Source organism: Pteronotus mesoamericanus, unplaced genomic scaffold (assembly GCF_021234165.1).
Source record: "Pteronotus mesoamericanus isolate MK-2021 breed Mesoamerican mustached bat unplaced genomic scaffold, CSHL_Meso_final contig_269, whole genome shotgun sequence".
In the NCBI taxonomy this organism is placed as follows: domain Eukaryota; kingdom Metazoa; phylum Chordata; class Mammalia; order Chiroptera; family Mormoopidae; genus Pteronotus; species Pteronotus mesoamericanus.
Genome location: NW_026555114.1, coordinates 4,291,411 through 4,310,365, shown reverse-complemented (window position 1 = coordinate 4,310,365; position 18,955 = coordinate 4,291,411). Strand labels below are relative to the sequence as shown.

Here is an 18,955-nt window from a genome sequence, read left to right as displayed (position 1 = left end):
TTGTTCCCACGGCAACCGGAGGGCACCCACGCCCCTGCCCCCGCCCTACCCCCACGCCAGCTGCGGAGGGAGAAGGCCGGTTGCCCGGGAAACGAAAGGACGCCAGGGAGCCACCCCCACCGCCTCCGCCCCTAGAAAGGCCGGCTGCCAAGGAAAGCTGCCGGGGAGGAGGAGGAGGAAGAGGGGCCAGTAGTGGGAGGGGAGACCAGAGAGGAGGAGGAGGAAGAGGACAGCAGGGACTGCCCCCTTGCGATTGATGGGCGGCTCCTCCGCCTGGGACCAGCCCGCCTGCCCCGCCCCTCGGCCCCTTAGCCCCTGGCTAGGGAGAAAGGACTGCCCAGCAAGGTAACGGCCAGGCCGGCCTGCCCCAGCGGCCCCGGTCCTCTGAGGAGGTGGGGGGAGGGGACTAATACGATTGCGGAGGGAAATCGGGCCTGAAGCCTGGGTGCCTGGCCACTACCTCCTGCTGGCACAGCGCCCGTTTTTATTCTCGCTCAGAGGGACAGGTTTGGGGGTCTCTGCGATTATTTATTTGCATGCTGTGAGCCGCCCACAGCTACATAACTTGCCTGCAGACTGCCCTGGTCTGCGGTCTAGGAGAGGTACACACGACCCTCGGCCTCGGAGTGCAAAACTGTTGATGATATTATTGTTGAGAACACCAAATTGCTTGTCACACCTGTGACACTACCACCCACCCACTGAAGTTTCCCAGTGGCACGTTGAGTCTCCCCCTTCTGTGCTTGGTGGTCAGGGTGCGACCGCCCATTTCTTTCACAGTTTCACAATAAAATAAGGAGTCAACTCCAAGGAGCCCCAGACCCACCCCACCCGCAGCCCTTGATTTCTAAAGCCAAACTGACTGGAAAAATCTGATCATATCCCCTGACCCCTCTCAATTCCTCCTGTTTTTTTTTGTTTGTTTGTTTTTGTTTTTGTTTTTGCCACAGTATCCTCTCAGCATCAGAGTGTGAGGAAAATTAGGCCCGAATCATTCATTCATCACTGTTGCTTATACTCAAGATGTTTTAATAAGATTTTAAAACTCTGTATGGTTTTTAAAGCTAAAATTTAAACAAATCTTGCAATATTGGTCATTACAAATTACTTGTGTAAAAGGACGAACAACGTCTCTTGAATTCTTCTAGGCACCCAACTGTGGAAAAGAAGGAAATTTTTAAAAATAATATTTTTATTTTTCAATTACAGTTGACATACACCATTATATTAGTTTCAGGTGTACAATACAGTGATGAGACATTTATATAACTTACAAAATGATCACCCTGATAAGTCTACTACCCATCTGGCACTATACATAGTTATTAAAATATTATTGACTATATTCCCTATGCTGTATTTACATCCTGGTGACTGTTTTTGTAACTGGCTGTTTGTACATCTTAGGGGGACTTTATACACTGGATTGTCAGGTATTAACATAGCCCTTTAGATTTTGTTTCAAAGGCAGCTTCAGCCTAAGGAGGGGCTTAAATTTATATTTTTCTTTATTGCTGAACCAATAAAATATTCACTTTAGTAGTATTTCTACGATGAGAACATACTAAGAAAGCAGTAAAATAGCTAGCTTGTTTATTATTAAAAATAAATCCCTTCAAGTCAATCCTGACAAATGTGGTTGCAGAAGAGAAAGCATAGATATAAAGTTGTGTGTGTGTGTGTGTGTGTGTGTGTTTTAGCAAACTGAAAAACATTTCTGCAATCAGGTTCTGTTCTCCTCAGTCAGGAAAATTTGGTTTGAATTCATTGGAAATTGGCACTACAGAGGGATACACATGTCACCGAGTTCTTAGAATATTCCTCATTGAAATTTCACAGATACGTAGAATTTTGAGGCCAAGAAGGGTCATTCACTCTTGCTTTCCCACATGCCTCCTACTCCCTTTGCCTTTTCTTTTCCCTCCCAATTTAAAATGGTTTCTTATGTTATTTTCTAAAGTATAATTTTGGCACACTCTGTTATCACCAGAGACTTAAAACAGAAGTGCGCATGACCATGAGTGGATTTAAATTGAAATGCAGTTCAAAGGTGAGTAACAAGTGAATACAGGAAGCTACTTTAGAAATATGTGCCTTGCCCACATTTTATCATTCTTCTCCCCCCTTCCACCTGTCTGTATTTGCTGAAGAAAAAATTTTTGGCTTGAAATGGCCATCTGGTTGACTAGGCCCACAAAGTTGAGATCCACAAATTAAGCATTTTCTCATGTGGATTTATTTCCACACAGTTATTTCTGTTTCTTGTTCATCCTAGTCATCTTTGTCAAACCCACAGTACAGTATGAAGTTCAAGTGACACTTCAAAAACGTGGAGAATGTTTGCCTAAATGCTGGGACTCAACCATCTTCTTGATTTACCTCTAACAATCTGTTTCCCTGGTGCCTGTAGTATTTGTTTAATCTCACAAAGTATTGATGTACTTAAACAAGAAATCACATGTAGCATCATGATGCTTCTAGTCACTTTTATGGTAAGGTATAGGAATAGAGAGTTTATGGGAGGGAAAAGAAACTTTTGTAGGCAATTTTAAAGTCCTTTATTTGGTAAGTGATTGTGAAGTCAGTGGTAACCTAGCAAGTAATTCAAATAATGTTATTTCCTACCTATTTAAACAGTCATATCATGGCTCTTGACTTAGAAGCCTCCTTAAAATAACACTGCATTAAAGCAGGATAGATTAACTAGCTTCTCTACATTAACTTTGTAACCAAAATGTATCACCCAAGTGGACTCTGGGTTGTGCTCCTTTAATGACCATTAACATATTTTCATTATGAATCTTATGATCTCTGCCTGATTAATATTCAGACAGGCTTCTCTTTCCAACAGTAGCATCAGGGGTTCATCTTTCTGCCTGTTTTAACACCATCGTTTCCTGAAAAGGGTAGGAACTTCATTTTATGCAGGTACAAATTCCTATGAAAAGTTAAAAGGGACCTTTTAAAATATAACCTCATTAAAGGTTAAACTTTAATGCAGTGACTATGAAAATGCTCAGAGATTTAGGTTTTGTATATAGATTATGGAATTGCCAGTTTTCGATTCTGACTCTCAAAGACCAATTTTCCATACTTAAAACAAAATAACCCTGAGGGACCAACACAATCATCCCTGTGGCTCGGGGCTAGATGATAAAGCTGGAGAGAGTTCACAGCAACAAGACCAGACCCTGCGTCACCATGAGTCAGGGACAAGCTGATTCTGCCAATGTCTACACAATTGAAAAACCAGAGAAGGAATAAAAGTGGCAGAATATAAACATGTGGAGCAGGAATGTTGTCTGTCTTATCCTGCTGTTTCCCCAGAGCCTAGAAAGCATCTGTCACATGGTGGTCACTACAAAATATCTGTAGAAATAAATGAAAGACCTTCACTGGACAATAGTGTGGAAACTTTGATGACCTTATAGATGAAGTCTAGCAGACTCTTTCTTTTTTTTTTTTTTTTTACTGAGGTATTAATTGACATGTAACATACTAGTTTCAGGTATACAACATGATGATTCAATATTTGTATACATTGCAAAATGATTGCCATAATGTCTAGTTAACATCCACCCAGCAGACTCATGATTAACAGAGCCACTTAATAACTTAGTGAACATAAATTTAGGCCACACCAATCAGAGCCAAACTCCTTGAAAGCATTGTCTCTACTTCCTTTCCTCTCATTTACACAACCCACTGCAACCTGTCTTTAGCCCTGTCACTCTACTAAATGCTCCCACCAACGTTATTAACAACCTCCTTCTTGAAACCCGCTCTTCTCGGCAGCCATGAAATAGCACCCACTTGGCTCTCCCTCTTGCCTCTCTGGTTTCTTTGCAGGGTTTCTCCTCGGCTCCCTGTTGTTAAATTTTAGTGTTGCTCAGAGTTTTGTCCTAGGTCCTCTTCTTCTCAAGACCCGTTCTGCCTCTACCTTCAATTGTTCCCCAAAATACCAGGAATGCCCAAATCTTTGCCTCTCTAGTCAGCTCTAGAGCACCTACATGTTCTTACTTGACATCTCCACTTGCTATACCCCAGACACTCTGAACTCCAAGTTACTTTCTCACAAACGTGTCCCTCCTTCTTGGGCAAGTTACTGAATCTCTTTGTGCCTCAGTTTCCTCATCTGCAAAAACAGAGATACAGTGCCTGCCTCAGAGCACGGTCGTGAAGATATGGATGAGTTAATTTCTGGAAGTGCTTATAATGTCCAGAGGCTCAGTAAATAGTAGCTATGATCTCCTCTACCTCCTCCTCATCTCTACTTTTGCTACCCAAGTCTGATCACCATCTTATCTCATATGGATCACTGTAATATGTCCCCAGTGGTCTTTCCATTTCTATTTTTACTCCACACACACCCACCCCCCACTTCCTTCCACCCCCACCCATCTATTCCCTATACAACAGCTATAGGGATCTTTTAAAAATGCAAAGGTAATCATCTACTCCCAGATAGAACTTTCCAGTGTCTTACTGTGGCTCTTCGAATCCTGAGCCTCAAGGCCCCACCCACAGGAGCTGGCCCCTGCCCACCCACCTTCCAGACCTTTCCTGCTGTTCTCCCTGTCTCTCTGCTCCAGCTGCACCGGCCCTCCTGTTTCTCACCCACACCGGTTCCTTCCTGCCCTGAGGCTTCTGCATCTGCTGTCCTTTCTGTCCAAGATACTCTCTGTCCCCCTTCTTGCCTGGCTCACTCCTTAGCACACCCAGTGCCATTTCCTAAGGGAAACCTGGTGTCCCAGGCCGTCTTGAGCCCTTCCATAATAGCATTCCCTCAAAGAACCCCATACCTCTCCATAGCATTGATCACAATCAGGGTTTACTTGTTCAAGGTCAGGCTTCTCACCCTAGACCATAAACACCACAGACACAGGGGCTGTGCTCATCTTGCTGACTGCTATACCCCAGTGCCCAGCATAGTGCCTGGGTTGGAATAAGGGTGACAAAATAGTTGAATAGTTGAATTTAAATTCCCAGGGTCTCATAACTTCAGCCATTTACAATTTAACTAGGTTCTTGGGTTCTCTTTGTTGTCGTGTTGTAGACCTGCTTCTGAATCAGGTGTCTGCCAATCTAACTCCGTGTGACTAACCGCAAGAGGATCACTGAAGCCAGCTGATGGCTGCATTATTTACGCCCAGAATGAGAGGGTGGTAAGGGCATCCACACCCGTACAAAGAGTCCCTTCAATCCGAAAGGAGCACCTGTGCTTTTCAAACAATGGAAATTAGATTAATAAAAAGGAGAAACACAATTATACTAATTCCAAATATGGCAAAGTAACAAAAGGTTCCATCACAGCCCATTTATGTATCTTTTATATGCAGGTCAGCGATTAAGAATCATGTTGCATGAAGCAAGGGACAGACAGAAGTTCCTCAGTGATGTTCAATATCTGCGGGACATGCAGCATAAGGTGGAGTCTGAATACCAGGTAATTGCAGGAAACAAGTTACTTTCCACCTTTGCTTGCAGCGTTAGGAGAGAATTCAGCAGGCAGTACGCATACATGATACGCAGCAATAGTTTTCTAAAATCCAAAACCCACCACTTACAAGCTGTGGGACCATGAAAAGCCACTTTACCTCTGAGGCTCACTTTCCTCGCCTGTAAAATGGGGATAGTAAGAGTACCCACTTGTAATATTGTCAAGAAAATGAAATGAAATAACCTTTTAAAAGTATTTAGCACAGAGCTTGGCACACAAACCTAGTCAACAAATGGCAGTAGAGCTTACATTTGATAAACCAGCCATCAAGGAAAAAGACATTAAGGAGGCAAACTGGGTCGTCCTACCATTTATAAAATGATATGGCCCTTCTTTGTCATGCTGCCAGAAGAAAGGTGGTTAGCACATTCCACACTAAGCTAATTATTCATCACCCTAGTTACAGTGTTTACATGCAAAAACAAAACAGACGGAGAGCCTGAGGGGTCATGATGCAATTGCCCAGGGCTCACAGAGGACAAACTTGCCAGACGGGATGTGGGATGCAGGGAGCACTTAGGAAGTGTCATTCAGGCCGCTGGCCCCGAGGTCAACCCTCATCCACCCGGGAGGCAGGGCCTCAGCCTCAGCCAAGGATTGAAAAGCACTCCTTCCCCAAGGAAAACACAGAACTGCCAGTTACCAGGTTTTTCTTCTTAGCAATTTCAAATAGAACTGAACCTACCAGGTCACCAAGGAAACCAGGCCTATCTCAGTAACCTGCTTTCACCTGTATGACACAACTTAGCTTTGGGGCTGGAAATGGAGTCAGCAAATTGCTCCCACAACTTGGTAACATACCTGCAAGACTATAAGATGGAGAGAATGTCTATAAAATAGTGAGAATATAAACACTCGAACTGGTCATACTGGGAGTATATCTACTTTTCACAGATGCCTCTGCCACCCAACCCATGTTTCAAAATACTTGTTTGAAATTGTCTTAAGAACAGGTGCATAAGATAATCAATCTTATTTTATGCTCTCTGTTGGGGAAAAAAATCACATAACTGTGTGACTTGAAGCCACTGGAGTTTTATTTTCTAATCTCTGTTGGGCTTTCAATGCTGTCCTTATTAATAAGGACACTTTCAACACTGTCCTCATAAATAATAATACTTAAGTGCCTACTTTGTCCTCAACAAAGTCTCTTTTATCCTGGAGCTCTTAGTCTAGAATTGAGAAACAAATAAAACGCACAAGTAAGTCTGTAAGATCGCTTCAGTTACTGATGACCCTAATGAGGCAGATAAAACAGAGGTAATGGGCGTGGGAGTGATGCTCCTTCAAACAGGCAAGGAAGCCCTTTTTGAGAGAGTAACTCTGGCTGTGCAAGTAAATGATGGGAAAGAGCCGACCAGAACATCCTGAGCAGACGGACACCAAGACCAAAGGCCCTGGGGCAGGAACTAACTTGGGGCATCGGAGGGAAGAAAAGAAAGCCAGAGTGGCTGAAACACATTGACCAAGGGCCCATGTGGGAAAAGTCGTTAGGGCCCAGTTGTGTTTACAAGACAAAGCTTAGTACTTGGAATTTATTCTTATCGCAATGAGAATTATTGGATGATTTAAAGCAGGGGAGTGGTATGATCTGATCTATTGGCTTGGCCAAAATTTCATTTGTTTTTTTCTGTAAGATGGCTGTAGTAGTGCTTAGTTGTCTTTAACTTCATTCAAAAATTTTTTGTTAGATTGTACTGTGACAGTTGTCATATCAGCAAGCATTTTTTTAAAATCTTATCAAACTTGTGAATTTTTGTGTAGCCATTTTAGTATTGAAGATGGAATAAAATAACATTTTTTGGTATATTATGCTTTATTATTTTGAGAAAGATAAAAATACAACTAAAATGCAAAAAAAGATTTGTGCAGTATAGGGAGAAGGTGCTGTGACTGAATGTGTCAAAAGTGGTTTGAGAAGTTTCATGCTGGTGATTTCTAGCTGGATGATGCTCCACAATTGGATAGATCAGTTAAAGCCGATAGCAATCAAATCAAGACATTAATTGAAAACAATCAGCATTGTATCACACAGGAGATAGCTGTCATACTCAAAATATCCAAATCAATAAAGTTATTGGTGAAAATGAAAAATGTATCTTTGATTTTATAGAAAAAACTAGACAGACTTTTTAGCCAACTCAATACATGTTTAAAATATCTCTTTGGCTGCCATATGGAGAAAGGTCTGAAAGAGGAAAGAGAGCCAGAAGAAAAACTAGTAAAGAAAGTACAGTGGAAATTTAGGAGAGAAATTCTGGTGGTTTAGGCCAGAGCAGTAAGAGTAGAGGTCACAGTTGCCTGACAAGGAAATAGAAGCGGCGGAGACATGCTGCTGAGAGCTGGAGGAGCGGGATTGCGAGAAAGAAAGGAATGGAGGATGATTCACTTCAACACGTTCACCTGTCCATCAACCCCCTCGGTTATCATCACTATTTGAAACTTCTCTACTTTTTTCAAAGCTCCAATCCCCATACTTTCAGCAAAGAATTTCTCTTCCTGCTTGAAAGACACAGGAAGCGAAGCAGAGAACCCAAGGTCATAGGTGAGCAGCTGCTCAACACCCACCCCTTCCATCTGGCTACATACCCACCTAGACCTCAAGTCCAGAAAGGTGAGGTGACACTCTCCCTGCTAGTGCTCAGCCTGAGATCTTGGTCCATGTCCCTCCATATCCAGCCCTTCTCCATCCATGAACCTCTCATCTGTGTCTTTGAAATGTCCTTTCTCATTGGCTCAGCCTACAAAACATGCTCAAGTCTCTACATTCTAAGAACAAAACAAAGCTGACTGTGGGCATGTGTCCTTTTCTAGTTACAGCCCCAGCACCTTCCAGTCTCCAAATGTCCCCAAATAGTCAGCTACATTTCTAACTCCATTTCATCTCCTCCCACTCAATCCTTGATCTGCTGCAGCCTGGTGGTTGCCATACTGCCCCTGAAAATGTTGTCTCCCATAGCCAAATTCAGTGGACACCTTTTAAGTCTTTGCTTTCTGGAGCTTTATCTACACTTGACGCCATTACTTCTTTCCTCTTGAAACATTAATCCTCGGCTTTCTGACATCACACTCTCCTGATTTTCCTTCTGTTTCTCTCACATTCTTCTCCCCACCTCCTCAAATGTTAATCCCCCCAGTTTTCCATTCTCCACATAATTTTCTTCTAATTCACAAGGTCTCTATGACCCATTTCATCCCCTCCTATGTTTTTTAAGATTTTATTTATTTATTTATAGAAAGAGGAAGGGAGGGAGAGAGGGAGAGAAACATCCATGTGAAAGAGAAACATCAATCAGTTGCCTCTGGTACGTACACCAACAGGGACCTAATCTGCAGTTTAGGCACATGCCCTGACTGGGAATCAAACCAGTGACCTTTCGCTGCGCAGGATAATACCCAACTAACTGAGCCACACTGGTCAGAGCTCCCCTCCTATGTTTTTAACCACCACTCACATACTAATGACTTGTAACCCAAGTCTCCCCGAAGTGTTGGAATCAGACGCACACCAGCTGTTGGACGTTTCCAATCGGATGTTGCATAAGCACCTCAAATTCAGCATGGCCACAGTTGCACTCTACATGTCCTTTCTATGCTTCACTCCCCTCTGTTCCCTGTCTGATGATAGTGACCTAAGCCTTCCCTGACTCCTCCTCCTCCCTTACCACCCACATGCCACCAGTCACCACATCCTGCTAAATTTACTGAAAAGCTCATGTCCTTGCGCCTTCCTTTTTATCCTATTGCCACCACCCTGGTTTCAGCCTCTGTAGCTTCTTTCTCTCCAAGACTATCACGATATCCTTATCACTGGTTTCCTTGCCTCTAGTCTTGCCTTCTTGAAATCTATCTAAAATGTGAATTTAACAATGCCATTGGAATGCATGAAAACCTTCAGTTGATTCCCCCCACTTAAGGTCAAGTCCAAGACCCAAGAACCACAGCAAGACAGCCGAAATACAAACCATGCCTTGAACCTCTTCTTACCCTTCCTAATCTGACACTCTTAGTAAGGATGGTGAGGACCCCTGTTTTAATTTAGAACCATAGGGAACCTCTATACTCCTATACCACCTTTTTCCAAAAGACAATTTCAGTGCAATATAACTTACATATAAAATTCACCTGTTTAAATGTATAATTTAATGACTTTTAGTAAATTTACCAAATTGCAGCCATCACCATGATTGATTTTAGATCATCTGTCACTCCAATATCACAGTACTCTTTTTATACGTCTCTCACATTGCTTGTGAAACTATCTTTTGTGTGACTTCTTCTCAAAATGGACCACAGCTTCTTTTTTTTTAATTATATTTTATTGATTATGTTATTACATTTGTCCTGATTTTTTCCCTTTTGCTCCACTTCACCCAGCACCCTGCACTCCCTTAGGCAATCCCTCACACCATTGTTCATGTCCATGGGTCATGCATATACATGCTTTGGCTACTCTATTTCCAATAGTGTACTTTACATCCCCATTGTTTTTCTGTAACTACTTATTTGTACTTCTTAATCCCCTCACCTCTTCACCCATTCCCCCACACACCCCTTGCATCTGGCAACCATCAAAACGCTCTCTGTATCCATGATTCTGTCTCTGTTCTTTTTGTTTGCTTAGTTTGTTTTTTAGATTCAGTTGTTGATACAGTGTATTTTTTGCCATTTTATTATTCATAGTTTTGATCTTCTTTTTCTTAAATAAGTCCTTTTTACATTTCATATAAAAATGGTTTGGTGATGATGAACTCCTTTAGTTTTTTCTTGTTTGGGATGCTCTTTATCTGCCATTTGCTACTAAATGATATCTTTGCTGGGTAGAACAATCTTGGCTGTAGGTCCCTGCTTTTCATGACTTTGAATATTTCTTGCCTGTCCCTTCTAGCCTGCAAAGTTTCTTTAGAGAAGTCAGCCGACAGTCTAAAGGCAACTCCCCTATAGGTAACTAACATCTGTTCCCTTGATGCTTTTAAGAGTCTTTATTTTTAACCTTTGGCATTTAATTCTGATGTGTCTTGGAGTGGGCCTCTTTGTATCCATCTTGTCTTGAACTCTCTGTGCTTCTTCGACTTGCATGTCTATTTTTTCACCAAATTGGGGAAGTGGTCTTTCATTAATTTTTCAAACAAATTTCCAATTTCTTGCTCTTTCTCTTCTCTTTCTGGCCCCCTACGATGAGAACGTTGGACCTCTTGGAGGTGTCCCAGAGTCTGCTTATACTATCCTCATTATTTTGGATTCTTTTTTCTTCTTGTTGTTCTTATTGGTTGTTTTTTGCTTCCTTATGATCCAAACCATTGATTTGATTCTCAGTTTCATCCACTCTACTGTTGTTTCCCTGTAATTGTTCAATTAGTGTATCCTTTATTTCTCACTTGATCATTTTATGTTGCTTGAGGTCCTCACTAAGTTCCTTGAGTATCCTTATAGCCAGTGTTTTGAACTCTGAGTCTGATAGATTGCTTACTCCATTCTGTTTAGTTCTTTTTCTGGAGTTTTGATCTGTTCTTTCATTTGGGCCATGTTTCTTTATCTCCTGGTTTTGGCAGCCTCCCTGTGTTTGTTTCTATGTATCAGGTAGAGCTGCTTTGACTCCATGTATTGGTGATGTGGCCTAATGAAGTAGGTGTCCTGTAGGGTCCAGTTGCACAGCCTCCCCTGTCACCTAAGCTGGGTACTCAGGGTGTGCCCTTCATGTTGGACCACAGCTTCTTAAGGGCAGGGGTGGAATCTTACTCTTCTTGGTTGAACCAAACACCTTGTCATAGATGAGACCCAGTGTTACTCAGTATAACCACCAACTCTGTGTACCAGACTTAAGTCCAGATCACTTGTAACTATTCCTACAAGGCAAATAATCCACCCTCATGGAGTACTTTCAAAGCCACTCACCACAAGGTCTGCAAGAAATAAATGAGGTTGTCTTTAAGATGTTCTGAGTATTGTTGAAGTATATAGCAACCTACAGAAACTACATGAAATGGGAGCACAATGAGTGAGTTAGATTATTTCATCTACCTATTACCTTGTTCCAGAAAGAATTTAAAGTATGGGGTTAAGAATCAATTGCATGACTTTAATGACCCCTCAATAACTTGGTCCATATATTACCTATCTGCATTTAGATAATTTACTAAAGAAGACTTTGTATTGGATAGATACTGAAACTCTGGGTCATTGATGAGCTTGGATAGTTACTTGCAGAACTCCCAGCTTTCACTCACAGTGCAGTGACTTGCTTGGACACTAAGGAGTCCCCATTTCTGGGGGTACAAATAGTTTAAGACCTAATAACTAGATATGACTCCCAAAGCATATACGTTTGCCACATATTCCTTCCTGTGCTTGTCTTGTCTTTTTGAACTGGCTCAAATTGAAGCCCTTAGAAACCTCCCGTACACACCATCCCTGCTACATCCTAAAATATGCTAAGGGTTGGTATGCACCAAATTAGCAGTGCCTTTACAGGTCTGTGTGCTAGCAGCAGGAGGGGAGGGTTAAACCCACCCTGAGTTATTTTGATGCTACTCCTTTCAGTGGTTGGGTGGGACCCTTTTGAAAAAACAAGAGGAAATAAACATCTATTTGGCATATTACATGCTATTTCAGAATCTCGTAACTAGTACATAATTACATGCCATCTCAGAATTTGGCTCTATTTCTTCAAGGGTGTTTATGTTGCATAGCTTTTTTCTTCTTCTTCTTCTTTTGGTCAAATGTGTTTACGTAACTTGAGGCAGAATTTAGCCATTGTGTCCACTGAAAGCTGGAGAGAAAGATCCTACTTGGCATTTCAGCATGCCTTTTTCATAATGTATCAAATGTATTCAAGGGGGGTTTATTTCATGTTACTTATTCATCCTAATTCCTTCAAGTATAGATCAAACAATGAACATGATGATATAAACTTGTTCAAGAACACGATAGGTGACTATGCCAGGTGATGAGGGTTTGGAACTGTCCACTCAGAAAGTTGAGGGAATGGAGGAAATTCAACTTCCCTTCCCATGGGAATGGGGTGGGCGGGTCCTGTGCTCTGCTCACCTCTGAGGTATGTGTTTCTCTACTCTTCTTGGCTAGAACAGGAAATCAACTCATGTGATTACTTAGCCTCTCAAAACTAATGAGCTTTAATAATATCACCAGTGCTAAATAAAACCCCAAACTGTGGACTATGCATGTAGGTCATAAGAAAGACAACCAAAAAGAACCAATTGAAGGCAGTGGTGACTCCCACTTCCTGAATGCTTGCGGAGTTTGAGTAACACTAACCTTGACAGGGGGTCATTGTTTGTTGAAGTGTATAGTTGAGTCTTAGGATGGTTTCTGTGCCATGACTTTGAGGCTGGGAAGTGTTCCTGTGGTATGTTGATGGCTGCTTATGGCAGCAGGAGCCCAGGTAAAAGAGGACACTGATCATAAAAGAAACAAAAGAATCTTTGAGCATCCCTGTGGATTTCAAAAACTAATTCTGAATAAAAAGTAGTTGACAGAGAGAATCAAGATGGTGAAGGAGTGAGTGGAAGTCACACTGACCTCCTCCCAGGACCAACCTTGAATTACAACTAAACTGTGGAGAAATCACCTGGAACAAACAACTGAACAAGAGTGAGAGAGGAGACTTGTAACCTCGGAGACAGAAGAATCGGCTTTAGCACAAACTGGTAAGGAGTGCAGTACAGACCTGAGAAGGCAGGCGGGTGCCAACGGGCGGCAGCACCAGAAGGATATACCGGGCAAACAGTATATTACTGGAAGTCTCGATCAGACTGCCTAAGGTCAGACAGGGTCAACATCTGACATCATCAGAGGCAGATCCAGAAAGTAAAAACAGCAGTCTCCAACCATAGAACCCAAAGTTCACACCACAAAGTCAGGAAATCAAGACAGATCAACTTAAGCAGAAGCAAAAGAGAAGAGTCTCACAAATAATGGGAAGACAAAGAAATACCCTCCACTCGAAGGGAAAGGAGGAATCCCCACAAAGAGGACTAAAAGAAATAGAGGCAAGTAAACTATCAGATATTGAATTCCAAACAACAGTTCTAAGGAAGCTCAATGAGCTCAGTGAGCTAAGAGAAAATTACAAAAAACTACAGGGAAACTATGAGGAACTTACTGCAAACTACACCAGCATGAAAAAGGACATAGAAACTATCCATAAGAGACAAGAGGAAATGAACAATACAATTTCTGAATTGAAGAACACAAGAGAAGAAATCCAAAGCAGGCTAGATGAAGCTGAGGACTGAATCAGCGAGCTGGAGGACAAGGTAGAAAAAAAGCTCCCAGAAAGAGCAAGAAAATGAAAAAAAGACTCAAAAAGAATGAAGAGGCATTTAGAGAAATGCAGGACAACCTGAAACGTAATAATATCCATATAAGAGAGATACTAGAAGGAGTAGAGGATGAGGAAGGGATAGAGAACCTGTTTGAAAAAGTAGTGATGGGAAACTTCCCTAATTGGAGGAGAGAAAAAGCCACACAAGTCCAGGAAGCACAGAAGGTCCCATTCAAGAGGAACCCAATGAGGCCCACTCCAAGACACATCATCATTAAAATGGCAAATATCAAAGACAAACAGAGAATCCTAAAGCAAGCAAGGGAGAAAGAGGTAATAACATATAAGGGAGACCCAATACGGCTAGCGTCTGACTTCTCAACAGAAACACTGCAAGCCAGAAGAGAATGGCAAGAAATATTCCAAGTCATGAAAAGCAAAGGCCTACAACCAAGACTGCTCTACCCAGCAAAGCTCTCAATTAAAATGGAAGGCAAAATAAGGACTTTCCCAGAAAAAAAAAAAGGCTAAAAGACTACACCTCCACCAAACCAACACTGCAAAATATGCTAAAGGGACTGCTTTAAGATGAAGAAAAAGTTTCTATGAATACCCAGTTCCTTTCAGAGTTGCCAATACTTGATATTACCAGTATTTTTAATACTCATTAATCTGATTATGACAATGATGTTATTTTAATTGTTCCTTTACTATTTGTTGAAACTAAACCTGTTTTAGTATATTTCTTGCCTATTTCTATTATTTTTTTTAAAAAAGCTTTAAATGACTTTTTGGTATTCTTTATCCTTTTATTGATTAAAGGTTTGTAGAACTTTTTTCCCTAAAAAAAAAACAAACCAAGAAACAAAAAATCTATTAACCATGTTTTAGATGTGTTGCAAATAATTTTCTATTCTATTCCTTGTCCTTTAACTTTTTTTATATGTATATTACTATATAGTTAAATGTTTAATATAGTCATATTGTCAATATTTACTTTATAGCTTCTGGGGTTGAATATTTTACTTCAGGTCATGAAAAATATTAGTTATATTTTCTTTGAAAACTCCTTAGATTCTACATATTGATTTTTAACTCACCTGACTATTTCTTGTATAATGTATGAAATAGGGCTCTGTATTTGTTTTATTTCAAGTAATAGTGGTCCATGCACCTTATTTGTTGAATAAGCCTTATTTTACCCATTGATTTGAAATATCAACTTAATCATACATATATTAACCAGATATATATGTTTGTCTCTAGAATGCTCATTATATTTCATTGATCTACTTGATTATTTCTGTGCTGGTGTCATGTTGATTTAATTGCTGAGACTTCATAATGGTTTTAAATTTTTTTAAATATTTTATAATTAACTTTGACATTTAAAAAAAATAAATAAAGTCGATCTACATTTAAGAAAGAAAGAGAGGGAGATGGAACTCCCTACCTTTTGCAAAAACATGGATGGAAGTGGAGAATATTAAGCTAAGTGAAATAAGCCAGTTGATGAAAGACAAATAACATATGGTCTCACGTATAAGTGGACTCTATTCAACAAAGTAAACTAACGAACAGAATAAACCACAGGCACGGAAACATGGAGCAGGCTGAAAGTGACCGGAGGGGAGGGGGAAAGAGGACAATGGTGGAAAGAAGGGGAAGGGACTAGACAAAGAACATGTATGAATGACCCATGGACATGGACAACAGAGTGGGAATTGACTGTGGGAACGAGGGATGGGAGTGGGATGGGTGGAGGGAGCAAAAGGGGAAAAATTGAGACAACTGTAATAGAATAGACATGACTTATAAATAAAAAAATAAAAAGAAAAAAAGTGGTTTACAGAGAATCCCTGAGTGACTAGAACTGGAGCTCCTCAGTTGGCTGCTGAGGAAACAACTGTCTACTTCCGGGACAGAAACACAATGATGATACTCAGGCCGGGACAGAAAGTCTTTCTTCCTCTGTGACCAAGATCAGAGTCACGTTATTTGGCAGAGGCTGACTTTAGAAATAGAAGTAAACCAAGGAATGGGATTGGAAACAATTAAACTTGTCATGAGATAATGATGGTGATGGTGATGCTGAGTTTCTTTTATTGGACACTCACCACGAGCCAGTTGCTCTGCCGGGAGCTCCCCTAACATGCCAGCAACCCCTGGCCCTCTCGCATCTCCCTCTTACAGATGAGGGGGGTGAGAATCAATGGAATTAGTCAGCTCGCCCAAGGTCACGAAGCTAGAAAGTGGCAGAGCTGGGGGTTTGTCATATTTACCAGGCTTGAGTTACAGTGAGTCACAAAACCCACGTCATCCTCCACAGGCATGTATGCACCTTCTGTGTTCTGCCCCCACAGTGGTAGCTTCTGCACAGAAGGCGGCCTGACTGCATGAGCTGTTGTCAGAGGGAGGAGTGTGGGGTGGGGGGAAACAACACCAAGGAAGAGTGAAGGAGGAGCCCCAATCCTCCTCCAGAAGAAAGGAATAAGAAGTTACCTGACCCGCCTTCAATGTCAAGACTGCTCTCAGTGAGTTCTGTCACGTGAACAGAAACTTATTTATAGCAATTCCAGCTCCAGGCATGTGAATTTGAAAGGGAGTATTTTGAAGGTTCCGGGCAAGGAGAGCCCCTGGTGACTGTGAATTACTAGTCCATTCCTCCTCCCCATCCTGTGGATGACACACTCCTCTGCCCCGTCACTTCAGGACCCCCAAAGTAGAAACACCACCAGCATTAACAACAATGACAAAAAAAATCATTGACATTTACAAATAATAAGAAAACCAGCCCCTGGGGGGAGTATGGCTGGATTCTTGCTGTTTCTAGGACTGGAAGCCCAGACTTGGCTCTGTCCCTGTGTTCCTTTTCATCAGCAAAGCTATGACTTTGAGAGGATTAATGTTTGATTTACACAGAAGGATCACTTGGCTGGATCAAAATAAAGAAATTGGAAGTACCCACCTTGCCACAGATTTGTCCTCCTGCCTCTCTATGAACGAAGGGATAAGGAACCAGAGGGAAAAGTTTTTTTCATCATTGCAAACCATTCTATTCCTCATCCTCTTTTGGTAAAGAAATATTTAAGTCACATGCATTCTTGGAGAGAATTTTCAAAAAACATTCAGCCCACAAGAATTCTGTTCATCCCACAGAATCTGCCTGGGTCCTGCAAGCCTTTGCTGAGACGGGCTCCTCCACTTTCAGCCCATCAGCATTTTCTCGTTCCTTTGATATCAGCAGGTTAGAGTAACACAGACATCTGCCGCTCCAGGAAACAGCACGCCAAACCGGGGCACTTACCAAACAGGGGCCCTGATCACAAGCCAGTGTAGAAGAAACAGGAAAAAAAAGGCCCATACTTAGCTAACCTTCACTAAGCTCTCCAGCTAACTCTTTCTGGTGCTTATTTTAATTACTATAGTTAATGTCTAGTATTTTTGAGTTTTGTTGTTTAAATTATTTATTAAAATAAACACTGCCCAGGATTTATTACAATGGCTATCTATCTATATGAAATAGCTTTTGGAAATAAGATTAACTGTGAGATAGGAAAAAAAACCAAAAACATTTTGGGCTGTTCTCCCTTTCCAAGCAAGGCGGTGTTAATCTGCACATTTCTCCTGGGAAGCCAGGTGACCAACTGGCTGCTGTGCGTGAGACTGGAAGCCGGCGCTTCCCCGACAACTCCGTTGTGAAGCACAGTATAACTGACTCTCTGATTTCCAAAGTGGAAAATGTTTGGATACTATCAGGTCGTTTCTATTCCTAGCTTTGTAGCCTAATATTAGGCTTTCCCCCATGACGGGAGGCCCTAGCAAGTCCTTATACATCAAGGAAGGAGATGTGCCCTGACCAATGTGGCTCAGTTGTTTGGGCAAAGCAAAAGGATGCTGGTTCGATTACTGGTCAGGGCACATGCCTAGGTTGTGGGCCAGTCCCCAGTTGGGGCGGGTGCAAGAGGCAGCGGATCAATGATTCTCTCACACCTTTTTTTTTTCTTTCTTTCTCTTTCTTTCTCTTTCTTTCTTTCTTTCTTTTCTTTCTTTCTCTTTCTTTCTCTTTCTTTCTTTCTTTCTTTTCTTTCTTTTTTTTCTTTCTTTCTTTCCTTTCCTTTCCTTTCCTTTCTTTCATTCTCTCTCCCTTCTCCTCTCTCTAAAAATAAATAAAATCTTTAAAAAAAAAAAAAAAAAAGGAAGGAGATGTTTTTCCAATAGAAGTGAAAAAATCCCCAAGAAATCTTTCTCAACCCAGCCAAGAAGGCAGACATGTAAGGCCCAGTTTAGAAACAATAATGTTGGTTTTTACACCACCCTTCTTTACTATGACATGGATAATGTGGCTGCGGAAGGGCAATGGTGAATTCAGCCACTGGCTCTGCTACTCTGGAAATGCTCCGAGGAGTTTTACTCTTTGGGGGTATTTACATTATCAGTTGAAATCCCCATAGTACATGATATTCTTCAGTTTGTTCAATCTCCATACTGAAGGAGAAATATTTCGGAACTAAGTTTTCTTTTCATTTTGTTTTTTAAAAATAAAAAAATTATTTTTGTTTTTACATTTTTATTATTTTGCACTTGGGGATTGTTACTTTCCTCCAAAACAAATGCAATTCAATTAACATTAAATGCTTCGCGCTGGGGGTTTGAATAGAAGTGGTCCTTACTCTCACTGTTCTCAGTGATCAGCAGGAGAAACAGACTCAAAAACAAAACAACTAAATACAATGGGGGGAAATTTTGCATAATTCAAGCTATGGCTGTATAAAGGAGCCGTGAAGTTGGCCCAGGGAAGAGTAGTGAGGCAGGGAAAATGGGAGATGCTACCCAGCTAGTTGTTAGGAGATCAGTAGGGTTTGTCGGGAGAATATCCTGGGAAAGGCACTCCCAGTGGAGGGAACAGCATGTGCTAAAGGCTCACATATGCAAATTCTTCCCCTGTAACTAGGGGGTAATCCAAACGGATAAAGTAGAGTGGAAGTGAGGAGCTATGAAGAGAAAGAGACCAGAAGGAGAAGTTCATACAGTATATTAGGTACTTCCCGAAGAAGGCCATTGCTGGATAAATATTTGACAAAATGCCTCTCGGTATGTTTGTTGTTTGAATTTATGAAAGCCACGACTAATATTATTGATCTAGCATTTGGGGCAAAGGGAAGAGGGAG

The 18,955-nt window shown here is 41.4% G+C and overlaps 1 protein-coding gene across 1 annotated transcript in view; it reads left to right on the top strand.

The window, feature by feature from the left end:
- Window positions 1-5,356: 5,356 nt before the first annotated feature.
- The window catches only part of MARCHF10 (membrane associated ring-CH-type finger 10), a 75,895-nt gene continuing 62,296 nt past the window's right edge, over window positions 5,357-18,955 (top strand). The window contains exon 1 of the mRNA XM_054574824.1: window positions 5,357-5,446. Within this exon, the coding sequence (XP_054430799.1) occupies window positions 5,357-5,446 (90 nt within the window). The remainder of the gene's footprint in view (window positions 5,447-18,955) is intronic.